We start from the raw sequence: 20427 nt of genomic DNA, 5'->3' as shown, positions 1-20427 counted from the left end.
TAATTTTGTGATTTGTGCAACAAACAATTAGAGTGTGCTCAGTCACCTTTTGTGTGAGCCAGTGATACAGGCCCACTGACTAGGATTGTCTGATGTACATCAGGTACTCCTAGGGGAATTCTGCACCACCACGCAATGCAAAATTTTGCAGAAATGAATGCTGTGCACGCAGAATTTCCTTTCCCCCACAGAAATGGCCTGCGGTGCTGCTGACCACCACTAGTGGTTGCTGGACCCGGCGGAGCCCAACTCACGCATAGAAGACACTGCTGGGGGGAGTGGGAGGGAGCTAGATAGTTTCTGACAGCTGCCGTTCCCAGCATGCCCTGAGGGAAGGACAGGGCGGTGCACAGGAAACTCTGTGCAAGCCTGGGACTGAGCATCAGGCTGTTTCTCCTTCTGGATCCCTGGGGCTGTAGGGCGTGAGTGTCTGGGCGGGCAGGGGCCCCATGGCTGGGCTCTGGCAGGGGAGGGGGTGTGGGAATCTGGGCCAGGGAGGCCTAGAGCTGGGCTTTGGGTGGGAGGGGTTGTGAGTGCCTGGCTTCCAGCTGCGGTCCGGTAGGGGAAGGGGGCAGAGAAACAGGAAGTTGGTTGTCATAGGGGTTTCTTTAACTCTACTCCTGGGGGAATTTTTGAGAGTGTCTATATTGTTACAGACATACTTGCTGATAGGTATTTTGAAATAAACTACCAAAATAATTGAAACTGGCGTGATTATGTAGTGTTATTTTGACAAATAAAATTTGCAGAATTTTAGTATATTATGTGTAGAATTTTTATTTTGTCACAGAATTTTTATTTTTTGGCACAGAATGCTCCCAGGAATAATCAGGAGAAGCTACAACAAGCAGCAGAGGATAAAACTGAGGCAGTAAAATAAAAAAGCTGTTTAAAGGCATTTCAAATGAAAAATAAAGAACTGAAAGACAGGATAATGCTGGGGCCTGAGAGGTTAAGAAATGTTGGGTCTCTGCAATACTGTCACTGTGTACAAAAGGTGACAACTAAAAACAAAAAAGAAGTGTCTCATCTCCCCTCCCCTGTTACCCCTAAAAATATTTATGACTTGTGGGGGAAGAGCTGGTTTTGATTGGACAGGAATAAGGATTTGGCCTGGATTACTTTTTCTCCTTTTCCCTGTATAATTATGTGTCTGTGTATATAATGAAAGAAAAGGAGTACGTAGCTCACGAAAGCTTATGCTCAAATAAACTGGTTAGTCTCTAAGGTGCCACTAGTACTCCTTTTCTTTCTGCGAATACAGACTAACACGGTTGCTACTCTGAAACCTGTGTATATAGTATAGATCTCATATACCTCACACATTTTAAAAAAGCTTCTCAGAGGAATGGAGATGTGGGTGTTGGAGACTGGAAAGACCAAGAAATTGCAGATATATTTAGGCAGTAGGACACTACAGGGCATGTGCCACTCTTTTGTACTGCCAAGTCCCACTGTTGCACTGTCAGGCAACATACCAAAGGCAAAATCTTGCAGCCACCAAAGTGATAATATCCCAGAATGACGCATCCCTGGTCAGTCTCATTTGACAGTTCTGAAATTGGTCCATAGTATCATTTAATAACCGTTCAATATTGTTGCACCAAATACTTACGAATTAAAATTAAGTGATATATTATAGTTAAACCTGTGCAATCGGTACAATAGCAAACATTTTAAATTGTAGTTTATATAGCCAGCTGCTATAATGGCGAGATAGCAGTCCTTTTTAATTATTACCACATTTAATCGTAACTGAAATTAAATTAAAATTCTTGCTTTTCATTAAACTGTGAAACTAGCCATTACTTCTCTTTTCAAGTTTCCTGGCTTAAGCCTTCCCCCAACCCTCTTACTCCTACTTCCCCTTCCTCCCACACCCATCTGGTTTCTCTTCTTTTGGAGGCTTCTCAGCTTTAATTTGAGGGCAAAACAGCTGAATCAAATTGTAAAATAATGATGGGTCTGGAGATTTCCCCCAGGATTCACTAGCCCAACCTTGTATCTATATTCTTCTGGATATCATGCCCCTTCAAATGGACATGTAACTTAAGAGTGCAAGGGAGCATTTAAGAAATACATTGGCTGCTGTTTCATAGTTAAGACTGAAGCTAGCTTCTTATTATAATCCTGATTTTCAAACCCCTTCCTAATAATGTCCTCCAAAATAAATTAATCCTCCTGAAATTTCAAACATTCTGGCATCCTCAGGTAAAAGTTTTCTGAGCAGTTTAGGTATGGGGTGTTTGTGGCGAAAATCAGAAAAAATGAGCTTTTAAAGTTGTATCATTATCATTAACACAGCATATTTGTTTATGGACACAGTCAAATAATCAACTATATGTTCCCTATATTGGCTACAAACTTATTATTTTTCCATTGTAGACACAGATCAGTACTATTAGTTCCTGAATGTCTCATACCTGCTGGAATATTAACAAATCGCTTTGCTACTAGAGCCTATTCTTCCTCCTCCTCCCCCGCAAATATCCCCTAAGCTCACTCTCCTTAGGGACAGACCACATTCTTTGGGCCCAAGCCTTCAAACACTGACACACACAACCTGACTCAGAGAAACAGTCCAATTCATTTCAAGGGACCACTCACATGACTCAAATTACTCTTTTTTACAGGTTTTTACAGTATCAGGCCTCCAGACACCAAATATGTGAAAAGGTTAAGAGGAATTCAAAGCTAGTTTTTAAAATAATTTTATTCAAGTTTTTCTAAATACCTGCTTTTAAAAGTAAGTCACAGTCTCAGTTTGCAGAGTACAACACTTAAGTTGGCCTAGTTTCCAGCAGTGAATACGTTCTTTGATGTTTACTGTGTTTAGATATCTCAAAGTCTTCTACAGACACAGTGAAAAGGTAAGTGTCTTTGTTTTGCTTCAACAGTGACTTCATTCATAACACAGAGGAACACTGTCCTAAGGGGATCATGCTCAGATCATGCTCACTCTGGGAGCCCAAGGGGAATTCCTCTGCTCTGACTTGCACAGCCAAGTTCAGTTATGCAAATTTTCCAAATTAAATGTCATGTTGGGGATCTGATTTATAAATCATTAAAGTTCAGTCATTACAACTGCTTCATTGGTAGGCTTCTGATTTTAAATGGAGGCTGCCTCAGACAATGAAACAGAATCTGTAACAATGGGTCAGGGTCAGTTCTACTATTTGACTTTTTTTCCCAATTATTTTAAACTGTCAAGAGAGGGGAAAAAATGTTATCTGGGACGACCTTTTTCTGTTATAAATCTCTCACATTTGTCTTCAGTTGAATTAGTCTGGCCAATTCACAGTTCATGACACAACTGCTGAACTTTACGGTCTCATTACCCAATATTGGAAACAGGCATCCTTTAAATTAAGCTGTCCAATCAACAAGCCCTTGGAAGAATTTATAAATATACAATTCCATGCAGCTCATAGTTTTCATGAATAGTTCATAACCTAGCACAAGAAGCGGCACACAAATTAATTAGGCAAAAAATGATATAGCAGACACATACATATTTTGATTTTTCCCAGGGGAAAAGTTGGGATTTCTCTAGAACTTTATGTAGTGTAAAATACACTATGCCACCTTTGAGCCAAAGAAAATTCTATTCTTTTTCCCAATAGAATTCAACAAGGCCCTGATTTTTAAAGATGTGGCCCTCTTTGCACCCACAAATTGTAGGCAGAATTGTAGACATAATTTTGTATCCACAATTAACGTTGCATGGACAGTGCACAAGTAATATTAAAGGAGTACTCAAAATCGTAGGTGTAAAAAGGCTGGCTAGGCCACCCTCACAAAGATTCACCAACAGACAAAATAATGTCTTACTCACTGCTGAAAAAAAGAAGCAGAGGCCAGAAAAAAAGCATGCCACAACACAGATCTGAAAGATGTAAGCTGAACACCTGGAGACAGAAGCATTTGATCCAAGATATCATAGGTTCCTTCTTCTCTGATTATGCTACATCCTAAAATAATCTAATTAAACAAAATCCTGACTGGACCAAAACTTCAGTTACATATGTAAAGTGTTCTCATCATTCTGCATTAGCCAGAAAGTTGATTTTTTTGTCATTTTGCCCTCCAGTGAGGCAAAGGTGCTTCTAAATGTATTTTGGTCTTCAAAATTATGTAGGAGCTCAGCATTCACATAATTAAAAAGTTAAGATTTTCAGTAACTGTTTATTTTGTTAGTGCCAACTAACTAGGCATATAAAAGTGGTGATGCCAGATAGAATATCCTGCTTGTACAAGTTACATTTATTTTCCTGGTTAAAAAAGAAAGGTGCAGAGAGCCAGAAAAGAATTCAATGGGAAAGGAAGGAAAGTCTACATCATCAGTATTGGAAGGAAATGTCAACAGTCTAGGTTGCTTGTTTGATGAGTACAAACCAGTTTGCAGGTCAGGAAATTCCCTTTTATTTAAACACTGAAAATAGGAATGCAGCTAATAAACTATCTAATCTGTTTTGGATCTAGGATTTTATAGTTTTTACATTCCCCCCTGAAGGAATCAGACTCCTTTTCTACATCAGTCTTCCCAGAATTTAAAAAGCCCAGCACCAATATATCAGGAAGTGCCAATGAATGGTCTTGTTGTTCAGGCTTTATTGAACTCCAAACATTCACTTGGAATTTTTGACAAATTTGGAACACCAAGCATTTGCCAGAAAATACTTGTCCAGATTCCAGGAGGTATATTTAAATTTCAGCATTCTAACCTTTCGGTAACTTTAGGTTTCAAATTTCCAGTACATACTTGGAAGTACCTAACATTTTCCATTTTCAGCTGTAAAACAATCTCTACAGCAGGATATGTAGCTCAAATATATCATTTGACTGCAGCCTTGGAAGTTTTAAACCAACCTTTAAAATACTGGCTCCCTAAGTCTGCAGTCAGTTTTTAAAGTAGAACAGATTTGATTTCACTAATGCACTGAAAGAGTATTACAAGGGGGGTAGAAATTACACAACAGTAAGCACACAATGCAAGTGCACACTGGAAAACATTTGCACAAATTTCCAGTTTGCGCATGCACATGACTAACAACATACACATTTAGCTATGTGCACGCACAATAGGAGATTTTTGAGTTCACATCTGGAAAGGAACATATAAAGCAGATGTATAAATACACATCTAGGTGAGGCCTAAAAACTAGGCTTTAAGTTTTGATGATGCAGGAGACTGGTAATTGGCCTTTCACCTTTGGGTCACGGGTCTGAATTTGACCTCTCACAATGGCAAAAACAATTAATATCCAAAAGTTGTTTGCATATTTAAAGGAGTTCCATTTTCTAGGGAACAGGTATCCACATCAAAGCACATCACTATTATAATTAGCACACTTGATGACAGCCTCAGTAGAAAGAATGAATGGGAATGGAGACTAAACTACTCACCCTCCACTGAGGGTTTTCCAGAACAAAGTTGGTGTATACTGGGAAAATAAACACTTCCTGTACTGCACCTCAAGTGAACATACTTCAGACGTGTGACGGGGCAAGCCCAGATGGCTATGGAAAAGTAGTGGGAGATAGATATATTAGCTCCAGGCTAAACAAATCCCTGGTATCAGGATAAGTGAAATGGCAGCTGCACCAGGTCAATTAAGACACCTGGGGCCAATTAAGAACTTTCCAGAAGGCAGGGAGAAGGCTAGGTTGATTGGGACACCTGAAGCCAATCAGGGGCTGGCTGAAACTAGTTAAAAGCCTCCCAGTTAGTCAGGTGGGGGTGCATGTCAGGAGCTGTGGGAGGAAGTTGCGCTGTTGGAGAGACTGAGTAGTACACACCATATCAGGCACAAGGAAGGAGGCCCTGAGGTAAGGGTGAAGTGGAGCTTGGGGAAGTAGCCCAGGGAATTGCACATGTCGTATTTCTAAAAGATCAGCTAACATAGCTGATACTATTAGGGTCCCTGGGCTGGAGCCTGGAGTAGAGGGTGGGCCTGGGCTCCCCCCGCCCTTTGCCCCCTGATTAATCACGGAGACTGGAAGACAATAGAGACGGTGTAAGGAAAGATAACTTCTCACCTCCCTCGCTGGCTTATGATGAAAATGGCTCAGACTGTGGCCCTTCTCTCTAGAGAGAGAAGGGTTATGTGGAGGGTCACAGTGAGCCTCTGAGGCTAGCGAAATCCACCAGGAAACGTGGGACTCATGGAGGCAAGGACAGAGCTTTGTCACAAAACACTAGCTCCTTTAATCTAGAACCATTCAAATATCTACATATGTATTTTCTTGATGTATTAGTGAAAATACACTATATAACATCTTCTGTTACATCTATGTTTAGGCATATTTACCTCATCTGTACTAGAAAAGATTCACATTTCATCCTGAGATGATTTTCTGTAACCAAATTATCTTAAAACACTATTATAGATATAAACCTGCATTTTATAAAGACTAAAAGGTAGTTTTTAATTGGTGAGACTGAATTAGTCTTCTTTAATCTCTATCAAGAGCTTAAAAAACCATGAGAAATTGCATAATACCAGAGATGGCACTGCAGGAACTCCAACACAATAAGGAATTTTAAGGAAAAACTGCATGTTTTTAATACCTTTTTTGCACTTTCAGGACCCGCTTCATCAAAGCGAAATCTGACAATACGGAAATCTTTGCAATAAATAATTAATTCTGTTGGATTAAATTTAAGTTTCTGGTTGGGACCAAGGACCTTCTGTTTCCTCTTTGTGTCATTAACTAAAACAAAAAAACAAACATTGTTAAAGATCAAGAATAGAGTATACACTTAAAGAAAAATACTGTTAGTTACATTCAGATGACACCAGTAAGACTGTAAAAACTAATATTGTTTGAGTAGAACAGATGCAGCTCCTTGTGAGTCAAATTATGATCAAATGTCTAGCTCTCCAAACAAAACTGACTTATAGCTGTTGTCCTCATTTTCCCTATCACCAAATGACCATTGGTGATGGATAATTATATTCCACGAACAAGGGATTTCACATACAGCACCTCTTAGCAACCCATCTTGCCTCCCATGTTGTTCAGCATGAGTCCTCTCCTGACAAGGTCATTTCTTAATGATTGACTAATGAAGCATCATTACTAGGATGATATACAATTTGATCTCTGCCTATTAAAACCTGCTTGCTCAGTATGTCACTTTTTAAGGCATTTCACTAATAAAATCCTGACTTCAGTGTAAACACACTGATACTAATCTGTCCAAAATTTTGGAAGGGAAATACTGCACCCCTTCTAAACCCACCACAACTTAATTCAGTTAAAAAGGAAAGTGGACAACACAACTCTGCGGATGCCCCTTGGGATAGAAATAGGGTCAAGTAGCTCACCTCTTCACTCCATCCTAATACTATCCACTGTTAGGCTACGGAGGATTAGGAATCTATGCCAACCATTGCAAATTTCTCCCAGAGATGACCTCTGTTAATGGAATCAAAAGCCAATTTCAAATTGACAGAGACCACCTATTATTTTACTTCCTTGGGACAAATGAGTAACGGCAAAACAATCAATCATGGAGCAGCCATTCCTGAAAGTGGCTTGCTCCCATGCAAACTCTCCATGCAATCCACTAATCTCCAATATCTGGGATAGATTTTTAAAACCATCGGAGAGATTAATTGCTCAGTAATTCCCAGGATAATTTGTCACCTTTTCTATATAGTGAAAAAATAACACCAGTGAACCAACCTGCAAGAAAATATCCTCTATTATTTATATGAATAATACCAATTAATATTATAAATATAATATTTATATTAATTGCTAATACCAAGGCCCACCAAACGATACAGTCTTTATAAACGTCTGCAGAGAGAATATCCTCATCAGGAGCTTTGTTATGGAGGTGTTGGTTTATCAAAATTCTATCTTACCCAGTGGAGAGAGGGGACCATTACAGAAAGAGACATCAGGCAAGGTCCAATGAGATAGGAGTATCAGTATAATGCTGCTCATCCTGTAATTTTGACAATCTTAATAACTATTATGGGAGCTTATGCAGGTCCAAAAGCTGGTTCTCCAAAACTGGATAAAAGTTTCTCTCTAATTTTAAACTTAACTAATAGATTCCACTTAATCTGCTTTAAAAATTTATATCTTCAAAATAAGGAATAAAACACACTTGGGCCATAGTTTCTGGCAGAAGACAGAAATTCACCTGCAGGATGCTGATTAATGTCCTGTTTAAAAGCCACTATAAAGTTAGAGAAACAAGATCACCTTAAAATCAGAACTGCAATATAATGTATTTTGTTGTGTATGGCCCAATTGGCTTGGTGGTGGGAGTACCATCTATAAATAATTGTAATTCTGAAAATCATTGGTTATCTTTTTTCAATTTAAAATCTTAAGGTAGAAGAGATGTTCAATTATATGCAAAACAGTTATAAATTAAATGGAAAACCAACAGTTATTAAAAAGGCACTGTTTCTTGAACAATTATGAATTCAGAATTGTAATCTCACATACTTTAAAAAGCACATGGAAACCAAATTTAATGCAAGTCTTGCAAAATTTCTCATTTGAATTTTATCCAGTCTTTAGATTGCTTTTCTGACTTGTACCTAAATTTAAATTAATTTGTAACTTCATAGAAAGACTAATGAAATTCAACCTTACCTGTGCACGATTGTGCCTTAATACAGAAAGCAGCTAATAATTTTAACTGTAACATACAACTCATCTTTTAAGCTTTTCACCATACTTAAATGACTTTTCCATACCTGTGACAACTTGTTCAATGCATGTTAGCGGCACATCATGTTCACCAAGGAGGAGGTTTTTATAATGGAATTTCTGGAACAGAGACAAACTCATGATAAATAACAGGAGCTTTACAGCAGTATTGTTTTTACAACACAATTTAGAGAAAACACTGACAGATATTTCTCAAATAAAAACAATGTGGATTCTATATAAAAAAAGTTAAACAGACAATATTTACTTGGAGTTTTCTAGCCTAGTCATGAATCATTTCAGCATCAAACTGACTGCAATTTAAGATGAAAAACCATTACTGCAACTATGAAAAGAAAAATGCATGTCACCTTCCATGAGCAAAGTCAAAGCTTCCTTTTTATAACACCAGATGTAACAAAATAGATTAAGTGTGGAGGATTGCTCCTCAGAGCAGCTACAGACTCCAGGTTGAAAACTTCAGAAACAGTACACTGAGCCCAAAACATAATTATATATGCTGCAATTAGCCATCTGCTACTATTGTCACATACTATTTTACAATGGTAGGAGCTACAAAGAGTATAAGCATGCAAAGGAGTGTAATTTTTATAGTTTACAAATTTAGTTTAAACTCAGACCACTTGAAGAGAGCAGAGAAATATTATCAGATCACTTCAATCTAAAATACTGTATTGTGCGTTTTTGTAGGAAAGAATGAGAAAAATGACCGCAGAAGAAGAGAGAGGCAAAAAATGCATTTGATAAGGAAACATAATGCTAATTTAACAAATTAATTTAAAAGTAATATGCCTTTGGAGCCTTATATATTACTGGTCTCCAAAACTAAGACACTGAATATCATGGAATAGAATTATATTAAACTTTAAGGCTGTTACAGCTATGATTTCCATGCCACAAAATATGAATACAATAAATTTGCTTTGTCATAAAAGCCATGGCCTTTGTCACCCCACTAGTCACTACTGAGCAAGACTCCTTCATGTATTTTCACTAATGTAGTTAAATACACGTCCAGTCAGGCAACTGAGTACTTTAAAAAAAGTTGTAAATGATTACGAAATTTTTATTGAAAAAAAAGTATAAATAACTCAGTTTCAACAACCTTTATTGTATTAAAAATATTCTTTGCCAAGGTATTTACAAATTAAACTAAGGTTATGACTTTTGCATGTTTTGCCATGCCCTTTCCCTTTTCTGTTGTTATGAACAACCAGCCTTAATTGTTATATATTGCTGCCTCTATACTAAATATGATCATTTCACTAGTATCTTGTCCTCTCCCTTACTGACTTCAATAGGAGTTGGGCACATATTAAAGACTTTGCTGAATTGGTGCTTATATCTACATAAAGGAATCTTGGAATTCTCAGAATTCAGTAAGGTGTTCCATTATATTTTCCAACGAATAGTAAAGTGTTTGGCTTTTTAACAGCACTTCCCAAAACACCCTCCTGCAAACAGTAGCTCGCTGTACTTCCATCAACTGCTTTGATACCATAAGTTCAAATGACATGGAAAATAATACTCTGATGTCAAAAACTTACGATCTGTAGATACAATAGGACAAATTAAGGATTGGCATACCAATAATTCAGGATGGATATTTGAACTTCCTTTGTTTTATAAAATGAGGCTAGACCTCTCAATTACTTGAGGAATTTATTGTGGTTTAACCGAATCTATTTTATTAATCCTATTCATCATGAATCATGATGTATCAATTGAGAGAAACAAACCTGAAGTGGCATGGGATCATCCGTAATAAATGAAATCTTGAAGTTACTGCAAACCAATTTCCCCCAGAGATCATACTGACTTGTATCTGTTGCAATACATTTTCTCACAAAATTGACTTCATTTACCACAATTTCACCTAAAACAAAACCAAAAAAAAAAAAAAAGAGTAAGCTATTTAAATCTCTTTAAAGATAGAAACATTGCAAGTTGGTGATTTCAAGTAAGGTGTTCCCCTTAACCTTTATTTTCAAATGGTAGGTCAGAAAGCATACTAACTTGGATTTTAACATGAAAGCTGATCAGTGGAAACCAGAACTGTGACCTTTTCATTGAACCACCACTTATAATAGTACAGAAAGAAAGAGAATTAGGAAATAATTAAAAAAACAAAACAAAACCACACTCCTGAGTCATGAGTCTACAGGTCCATGAAAATTGTGATATGCCACCACTGAAGTGTTTTTGTTTTAAAGCAATGACAGCTTAAAATGGAAAATGATTAAGAATAATTTGTTTAAAAAGCCTCAGCTAAAATGTATGGTATGTATTATATGTCAGTATGTTTCTAAAACCTGTACTGTTTAAATTATATTACAGTTCTTTTGTGAACCTGCAGGATCCCAAATTTCAGAATCAATCATCAGAAAGCCAACTTGATTATCAACCAAATCCTCATTTGCACATCTAATTATCTCTGATTAGTACTTGGATATTTAGACTAATATTCAGAGTAAATCCATGAAAGATGACACACGAGTTGTAAAAAATACACTCAAAAATATCACTCTCCTTTTCAGAGCTTCTACTGACCGGCTGATTCATGAGACTAAAATGTTCCTTTGGTAAAAGAGGCTACTTAAAATGCATATATTTAAATTCATTCAGGATTCTTCCCAGATAGAAGTCTCTCAAGTACAAAGAATAGTCTAGGAGAAACTATGCTTTAAACAAGAGGAACACACAGATGCCAATCATATTGAAAGCTATATTCAAAAAGCCTTCATAGCTCCCCTCCGATAATTCTACCTATTAGTATCTGGAATTGAAGTTCCTGGAAGCTAAATTACAGCCTACATACATCCGATGAAGTGAGCTGTAGCTCACGAAAGCTTATGCTCAAATAAATTTGTTAGTCTCTAAGGTGCCACAAGTACTCCTTTTCTTTTAGCCTACGTACAGCTTCCCCCATTTTCCTTCACGATGTGCAATCTGTTATTTTCTGAATCTCCACATATAAACAAAGTTCTCTTCCATATCAAAGGAGCCACTTGTATTGTTATAACACTTCTGTTGTCGGCTGCCACAGGTAACAAGAGCATGCATATGGAAATTTAAGTTTATAACAGTTTAAATATTTTCAGTTATTAAAATATTAAATAGTACATACGACTGATTGACTAGTGATGAAGACTAACTTGCTCATCTAGGGCTTAATTCTGCAAGGTTATCTCCAATTGCCAGACCTGACGGGGACCTGATGGTGCTCAGCACCTTGGGCTCTGGGTGCCCAAAAGACTTTACCACAATATACTTAATAGATTACAGTTAAATGGCAGCAGAAATCATTTACAGATTCAGACATGCCAAGAAACCTTATTGGGTCACCCACAGTCCAGCTCCCTGGTCAGCACATTTTCCAATATTCTTCCCAATGTACTTATCACTTGGGAACATTATAACATTTCAGTGCTTCCAATAAACTATTCCACAAGCTAATACATCTTACTGTCAAGATGTTTTTCCTGATATACCATCAACATAATCCCCAAATTGTATACTTTATATTTTCTTGTAAAGTACCACCAAATACCACATTAAAATTCCTTTCCACCGTTAGTGCTAACAACCTTCGTATACTTTACGCGATGTTCCCTGCCAAACCCCCTGCCTGTATTAGTCTCTTAACCAAACATTTTTGGGTCTTTCCTCATAAGTGAAACCTTCCAGGGCCTTTATAATTTAGTTGCTCTTCTCTGAAGCTATCCAATGTACCAGTATTTCCCGAACAATGTGGTGCCCAGAACCAAATACACTATTTCCCTTAATACTCAAAGAAACATATTCAGAATGGCTGATTAATACATGCTAAAAATTTTCATGTATGGTATTCCTTTACTGTTCTGTCAACTGGATTTTATTTTTTTAAACAGTGTTCATTCCTTACAGTTGTTCAGGCTTCAGTTTTATAATTTTCTTGTTATACGACTTTGTAAATGTGTCTTTTTATGAAGCAGTTCAATAAGCTGAGAGTCAGCTTATTGTTTCGCTCTTTTATTAATGGACCTTTTTATCGTCATTAGTGCCCCCATGCATTTGTAAAACACCTCTCATTTTACTAATGAGAACCAACCAACATTTGGGATATGCCCACTAGGTAATCTTCATCATATCTAGTCCTCGTTGCTTCCTCCCTCCTCACATTTGTGCAGAGACATTTTAATATTCATCTATTTCAGAAAATTCTTTCTTCTGCCTTACTTTTTATGATGGAAGTACATGTCAGACCTTTTGACAGCAGTGAAAGCTCCCCAAACCCTCAAATACCCCCTCCCGCAATTTAAAACCCACTTCGAGTCAAATGAGTTTTGACCTAGGAGTTTGGTTATCTAGCTATTCAAAATACTCAGTATGCAAAGGCTCAGGGCTCAGTATGCTGTCAACCATTTTTTAAAAAGTATTTTTAAGTTGTGCGTTTTTTTTTTAAAATCAATGTGAAAGCTTGCAGTGCAGTTAACCTTTAACAGATGGAGTTTTCAAGGGCCTTAGTGCAAGTCTATATTTTTTAATAGTGGGATCCTAAACCTTTACCCTGGAGTTTCATATTAAGACACTTAACCTTTAACACTTGTTATTCAGTGGCTATATTAAATAATATGAAGAAGGATGCAAAGCATCGAAAACTCCATAAAATAGAGGAAACTAGCTAAATAAAGGGAAAAAATTTATCGGTCTAATACCAGGAAACATTTTGCTTTAGCCAAATCCACATCTTAAGAGATGCTTTTTCTATGTCAGTGTATACGATTAAGCTATTCAGAGCTATTATGCTGCACATTTTTACAATGTAGCTGCTTCTTTTTCCAGTAAACAGTCACAAGCTGTTCCAGACACGGAAAAGCAGTCAACACTTTCATGTGACTTGAACAGTCAAAAAGTTATCCCAGGAAACAAGAGAGCAGTCTGTATAAACCCTGACAGGAAACTAGAACAAATTACAGGGTTACCACCCATTATATATGAAGTGTATTCAAGTAATAAAAATCTACCCAAATTCATGATTCACAAAGATACTACAAGAGCCCAAAGCTTATTAGTTATTAATCTCTACATTTGAACACATACAATTTTAGAGAATTACAGATTTCTAAGATTCTGGTAAACATTCAAAAAGAAGCGCATATGTTATTGAACTTGACTTCACAGCATCTTGGATGCAACATAAAGCTACTGCTTAAGGGGACCCATGAGAACTTATTTAAGTGACCCATTGTGTTATTACATCACCATCTCCTACATCCCATAACAGTCAAAATCAGAGACTAATAATCAACAAATAAAATCTTATTCAAGCGATACATTTCATGCCGATAATATTTAATTTTTTAGGTAAAGCCAAAGATTGTTCTCTTAACTGTATAGCTGGCAGACATGGACATGCTATGTCTTCCTATCATAAAACTGTTAGATATCTTGATTAGAGCTACATAAACAAAATGTAGCTTGTTAGATAAATGAAAAAGCAATACTGTACTCAACAAGTCACAAATATTCTATTCCATTTTTCCCTCCTCATACAAAAAAAAATATTAAGCAGTGCAGAGATAGGATTTATGGCATGTACCTTGCCTTCATATTTTTTCTTGTAAGGTGATCACTTATCGGCGAGACCATAGTTGATTATAGGTAAGGGTAAGATTTTGTCACAGTTATTTTTAGTAAAAGTTATGGACATGTCACGGGCACTAAACAAAAATTCATGGAAGCCTGCATCCAGTCTGGGGAGGAGGTGTGGGGGTGCGAGAGGGGCTGACTGCCGCCACTGGAGATGACAGCTGCATGGCTGAAGCCGAAGAAGTCAGGGAGGGCTGTTAAAATCACAGAATCCGTGACCTAATCACATCCTCACTTATCGGTAATGCTGAAATCAGCTTTGCCTCTCAAGGGGAAATCGATGAGCCTCCTAAGCGTAGTGGTTGGATGGGGAGATGATCTCTGATATGGAAAACAGAGGAAGATTGCAGTTATTCATAATAGCTGCCATCCCAGCCATCTCCTGGGAACCTAGAATCCACCATGACGCTACTCGGCCTTCACCGTCCTGATCATGCGAAATATCTTGACCAGAGGCCAGAGAGATGGACCCAGATAATACTGCCACAGGCTCTAGCTAAATCCCAAATACCACCTGGGATATTAGACTGTCAGTGACCCTGTCCCACCCTCTTCATGTGTTCTCCTTCCTCACATTATTTCTTCTTTTCTATCTCTCTCCTTTTGCCTTTTACCGAAGGAGCGTCTGGTCAGGCTGGCCAAAAATGCATATTTTGCAACACTGCTGTGAGCCTGTGACCAAAGAGACAGATTATAGCAATGCCCTGAAAAGCCCAATGTTGGTACAAGTTTGCCTGGTCTCAGTGTGGCTAATAAAACTGTGTCATGTCTGAATTTTTCCGGCAGTTTAAGATGGCACGTGAGAGTTAACACCAGACAGAAGCCACATTTTATATCTTGTTTTCCCTCGCCTTTTTTTTTGTCTTATTTTGTTTTTTAGGAAACAGAACTGGACTTTAAAACAATAGCAATAACCGCTCAAATTTCAACTACTCCCCACCCCCGAAAAGGACAATTATTACCATCTAAGCAACTGTCACACAGGGATTTTTCCTTCTAGAAACTCTCCAGCAAAAGGAAAAGGGAACAAGGGACGTTAAAATGAAAGCCTTACTTAATACTTTATATTTCAAATGCCTGAACTATTTTTCCTTGTCTGTATCTTTATTAAAAGGTTACAAAGATTTTTAATGGCGTGTTCGCCATGGTTAAGGTTCACCGAGGCCGGCAGCAGGCTGAGTGGGGCCTGCAAGTGGCCGGCAGCCAGAACCCAAGACCGGCAGCGGGCTGAGCGGGGCTGGCGGCTGGGACCCCAGACCAGCAGTGGGCTGAGCGGCTCAGCCTGCTGCCAGTCTGGGATCCTGGTCCTGCCCACATAGAGTGGGTACCTACCTTCTCACTGGTTCTAGTCCATTCTCTTCCTCTCTCTCTGCACTGAGCACAGGGTGAAGGATCAGGCTGGGGGTTGGGGTGTAGGGTCTGGCCAGGAGCTAGAATGAGGGAGGGGGCTCAGGATTGAGGCAGGAGGTTTGGGTGTGGAGTGCTTACCAGGGCAGCTCCCATTTGGTGCGAGGGGTGCAGGTGGGAATGTGGAGGGGTGGGGTGCAGGAGCTCCCGTTTGGTGCTCAGGGTGGTGGTGGAAATGTGTGGGGTGCAAGAGTCAGGGCATGGGGTGGGGGGGGCTGGGTATGTGGGGGGGGGTTCTGGAGCCAGGGCTGGGGTCATGGGGGAGTGCAGGGGTCAGGGCAAGAGGCTGGGGTGTGTGAGGGTGCATGGGTCAGGGCAGAGGTCTGAGAGTGTGTGAGGGGGCTCCAGGGGTCAGGGCAGAGGGCTGGGGTCATGGGGAGTGCAGGGGTCAGGGCAGAGGGCTAGGAGTGTGTGAGGGGGGTGCAGGGGTCAGGGCAGAGGGCTAGGAGTGTGTGAGGGGGGTGCAGGGGTCAGGGGGCTGGGGTGTGTGTGGGGGGCTGCAGGGGTCAGGGCAGGGAGCTAGGGTCATGGGGTGCTCCCAGGCCCCTGCACAGAGCGGCTCACGGCAGGGGGCTGGAGGGGATATGCCAATTCCACCCCCCTTCCCCAAGACCCCATCCCCACCTCTTCTCCGCCTCCTCCCCAGAGCAGCAAGTGCGCTGCAGTTCCACTTCTCCCCCTCCCCCGCCAGGGCCATCAGCTGACGGGAGGCAGGGAGGGAAAGGAGGCAGGTCAGGAACCCCGCACGCTAGGGGAAGAGGCGGCGGAGGGGGGAGCTCACCTGCCCTGCAGCAGCAGCCGGCAGGACCAAGCTTCTTCACCCTGCCCCCGCGGGGGAAGGCGGAGAAGAGCGGGTCGGGGCAGGCAGGATTTTTAATGGCACACTGCTGCCTACCGGGGTCCTGGCCTGGGTTCAACAGCGGGCTGAGCGGGGCCAGCGGCTGGGACCCGGCAGGCAGCAGCATGCCATTAAAAATCGGCTCGCGTGCCGTCTTTGGCACACGTGCCATAGGTTGCCGACCCCTGGTCTACTACCTAGCTGAGAAGGAGAACTAATAATGGAGGACATCAAGAAAACTGAGGTGTTTAATGCCCGTTTTCCTTCAGTCTTCAATAAAAAGGTTAACTGTGGCCAGAGGCTTAACAACGAGGGGGGAAAGAAACACAAGCCAGAACAGGGAAAGGACAGGTTTAAAGACTATTTAGATAAGTTAGATTAATTCAAGTTGACAGGGCCTGAAAATGTTCAGGTCATGTCAAACCAACCTAATTTCCTTCTTTGAAAGTGTTACTGGCCTAGTGGAGAGGGGAGAAGGGGGGAAGTAGTAGACAGAATCGATCTTTATTCTAGTAAGGCTTTTGACACAATCCCTCATGACATTCTCATAAGCAAAATAGTCAAATGTGGTCTAGAGCAGGGATTCTTGACCTTTTTCTTTCTGAGTCTCCCCCCCCCCCCACTAGAAAAACTCCAGGGTCAAGTGGAGGGCAGCCTCGGGGCTCCGAGCTTCAGACACCAGGTTGGGGGGGTGTCCCTCAGGGTTTTATACTTGCAGGTTGCTGGGGCTCAGGGCTTCTGCCCTGTGGGGCACTGGGCAGGGCCTCCATAGGCATAGTTTGACTTCTATTTCATGGAGTCAGCTATGCACGGTAGGGAGGGAGGGTCGGTCACCTCACCCCCGACTCACCTCAGCAGACCACCCAGTGTGTTGCAGGGGGAGGGAGAGGTGGCTCAGCTCATAAAGTTCAAAAACCGCTCAGGGTTCAGGCAGGAAGTAGCTAGGGATGGTGTGCAAGCCGGGATATAACTCAGGGTGCAGGGAGAGGGGTAGTAGGGGCTGTCTACATGAGCTAGAGGGTGTGTGAGATCAGGGGGCATAGCTCAGGGCGCAGGGAGTTGCTGCTCCCCAAGGGTTCTACCAGCCAGATCTAGGTCCCCCACCCAGGCAGCTCTTACCAGCGGCACAAACAGTGAAACGGGGCTGGGAGCTGGCTGCAGTCCCAAGCACCAGCAGCAGACAAGACCACTCCCTGGCACCAGCTGCCCCACACTGGCTTCTAGCCTGGGGATGCGACCTGTTCAGGGGGGGCAGGGAAGAGGCAGAAGTGGGGTGGTGGAACTGCCCCTGGGACTGTCCCACTCTGGTTAAGGCAGTGCAGTTGGGGGGGGGAGCACATCCTCCGTGCTCCTTCCAACTCTGCCCATGGGCTCAGGACTTCAGCTCTGTAGGGCTCCAGGGCTCGTGGACCCCCTGAAACCATCTCATGGACCCCCCAGGAGGCCGTGAACTCCCAGTTGAGAAGGCTGGCTTAGATGAAATTACTATAAGGGGCGTATACACAACTCTTTGAAAGAATATATTCAAAGAATAGTTATCACTGGTTTGCTGTCAAAGGGTTGGGGGGGGGGGAGACCATATCCAGTGGGATCACACAGGGGTCTGTGCTGGGTCTGGTACTTTTCAATATTCTCATTAATGACTTGGATAACGGAGGGGAGAGTAATCTTGTAACTTTTGATAAATAGGAGAATGGATCTGAAGTTAACAAGATGAAATTCAATTGAGACAAGTGCAAAGTATTTGGAAAAATCAAATGCACAAAACAGAGAATTACTGGCTAGGCAGTAGTACTGCAGAAAAGGATCTGAGGGTTATAGTAAATCACAAACTGAATACGAGCCAATAATGTGATACAGTTGTGAAAATGGCTAATATAACTCCAGAGTTTAACAACAGCAATATCAGATATAAAACAAGTCCAACTTTACTTGGTAGTGGTGAGGCCTCAGCGTGAGTACTGTCTCCAGTTCTGGGTGCCATGCTTTAAGAAAGAGGTAGTTAAATTAGAGAAAGTCTAGAGGAGAGCAACAAAAATGATAAAATGTCAAGAAAACCTGGCCTATGAGGAACCTATGGGGCATGTTTAGACTTGAAAAAAGAAGCCTAAGGGAGGATTTGATAACAGTCTTCCAATAGGTTAAGGGCTGTTATAAAGAAGACAGTGATCAATTGTTCTCCATGTCTACTGAAGATAGAACAAGATGTAATCAGCTTAATCTGCACCGAGGGAGGTTTAGGGTAGATATTATGAAAATCTTTGAAATGCTAAGCAGGGCAGGATTAACTCTCCTGTGGGCCCAGGGCTATTAGATTTTGTGGGGCACCTGGCGGTTTGCACTGGGAGAGTGGGCTCAGGGCTGGGGATTGGAGTGCGGGAGGGGGATGTGGGGTGCAGGCTCCAGCCAGGCGGCACTTACTTCGGGCGGCGGTGCAGCAGGGCTAAGGCAGGATTTCTGCCTGCCACGGCTCTGCGCTGTGCTGCTCTGCTCCCCGAGGTGGCTGGCATGTCTGCATGCCGTCCGCTGTGCATGCCCGCAGGCACCACCACCGCAGCTCCGAATGGCTGCGGTACCTGGCCAATGGGGACAGCACGCAGAGATTCCCTGAATGCCCCTAACCTAGGGGCCGCAAGGGCACATCAGCGAGCCAGCCCTTGCAGCTGCAGGTCCAGGGAGGGGTGTCATGCGACAAGGCTTGGGGACCGGTCTCCGGCCTGCAGCGGGCTGCATGAAAAGAAGCCGCAGGCCGCATCTGGCCCACAAGCCTGCAAGGCCCCCTTTAGCCCCTGCATTAATCTAACCCTGATGCTAAGGATAGTTAAACACTGAAATAAGCTTCCAATGGAGGCTGTGGAATCCTTGTCACTAGACATTTTAAGAACAGATTAGACGAACACCTGTCAAGGATAGTCTAGGTCAGTGGTGGGCAACCTGCGGCCCATCACGGTAATCCGCTGGTGGGCCGCAAGACAGTTTGTTTACATTTGCATGGCCGCCCGCAGGTTTACTGTTCCGCAGCCACTGGGAGCTGCAGGTGGCCGTGAAAATGTAAACAAACTGTCTGGTGGCCTGCCGCAGATTACCCTGATGGGCCGCAGACTGCCCACCAGTGGTCTGGGTATACTTGGTCCTGCCAAAATGCAGGAGGCTAGATTAGATGACCTCTCAAGCCCTACATTTCTATTAAAATGCCAAAATAACTTCTATGGAAGCAAGGAAAGGACTTGAAAAATTCATATTGCAAAATAAATCAAAGACTAATTGGCGTTACTATTTAGCAATTAAAGTATATACGCATCTGTATGCTGGTAGTTCAATAGCATATTTAGAGAGGCATGTTTAACAAGATTTTTAACTAGCATAACAGTTTATATTTGTTCCAAACATAATGGGCAAAATATACATGGATCTGAACACAAACAATTAACTTGAATAATTTCTTAACTAAAAAAAGTGAAGTTAAATTGAAGTCTTCAGGCATCTTCAATCATTTAACTGGCTTTTGCTAGTTGTCCTTGTTGGAGAGTAGAATACTAAAATAGTGTGGGTTTATTAGCATGCGCTAAGCATTTAAATGTAAATTTTCTCTCATCCACTTCTAAATGAATCTTCTGTTCAGCATGCTCAGTAGAGACTTTGAAGTTCAAAAGGAAAAAAATTCTGATGAGATTCTACTTATAAGCTCATGAAATACTTTTTAAAGCTCTTTTTAGGGAATTTTTGTGAGCTCTTACAATGTATTAGCAGTACCACAAAAGCTCAAGAAATAATGGTATGCTTGTTAGATGATACCATCTGTTCTTAAGATTTTATATAGTATCATTTCCCAATGAATTTCAGTTTATACG

General features: G+C 41.2%; 1 protein-coding gene across 3 annotated transcripts in view; it reads right to left on the bottom strand.

Moving 5' to 3' along the window:
- MTMR10 (myotubularin related protein 10) overlaps window positions 1-20427 on the bottom strand; it is a 66755-nt gene that overhangs the window by 26312 nt on the left and 20016 nt on the right. For 2 of the 3 annotated variants that reach the window (XM_073303671.2, XM_073303673.2), the window contains 3 exons: window positions 10440-10576; window positions 8727-8799; window positions 6572-6714 (listed from right to left, as the gene is read on the bottom strand). In XM_073303671.2, the coding sequence (XP_073159772.1) occupies window positions 6572-6714; window positions 8727-8799; window positions 10440-10576 (353 nt within the window). Of the gene's footprint in view, window positions 1-6571; window positions 6715-8726; window positions 8800-10439; window positions 10577-18508; window positions 18562-20427 lie in introns of all 3 variants that reach the window. The other variant, XM_073303672.2, reaches the window with a different exon arrangement.

The sequence above is a fragment of the Lepidochelys kempii genome, chromosome 10, assembly GCF_965140285.1.
Source record: "Lepidochelys kempii isolate rLepKem1 chromosome 10, rLepKem1.hap1, whole genome shotgun sequence".
Taxonomy (NCBI): Eukaryota; Metazoa; Chordata; order Testudines; family Cheloniidae; genus Lepidochelys; species Lepidochelys kempii.
The sequence above is the reverse complement of the archived record's forward strand: the minus strand, read 5'-3'. Positions and strand labels throughout refer to the sequence as shown.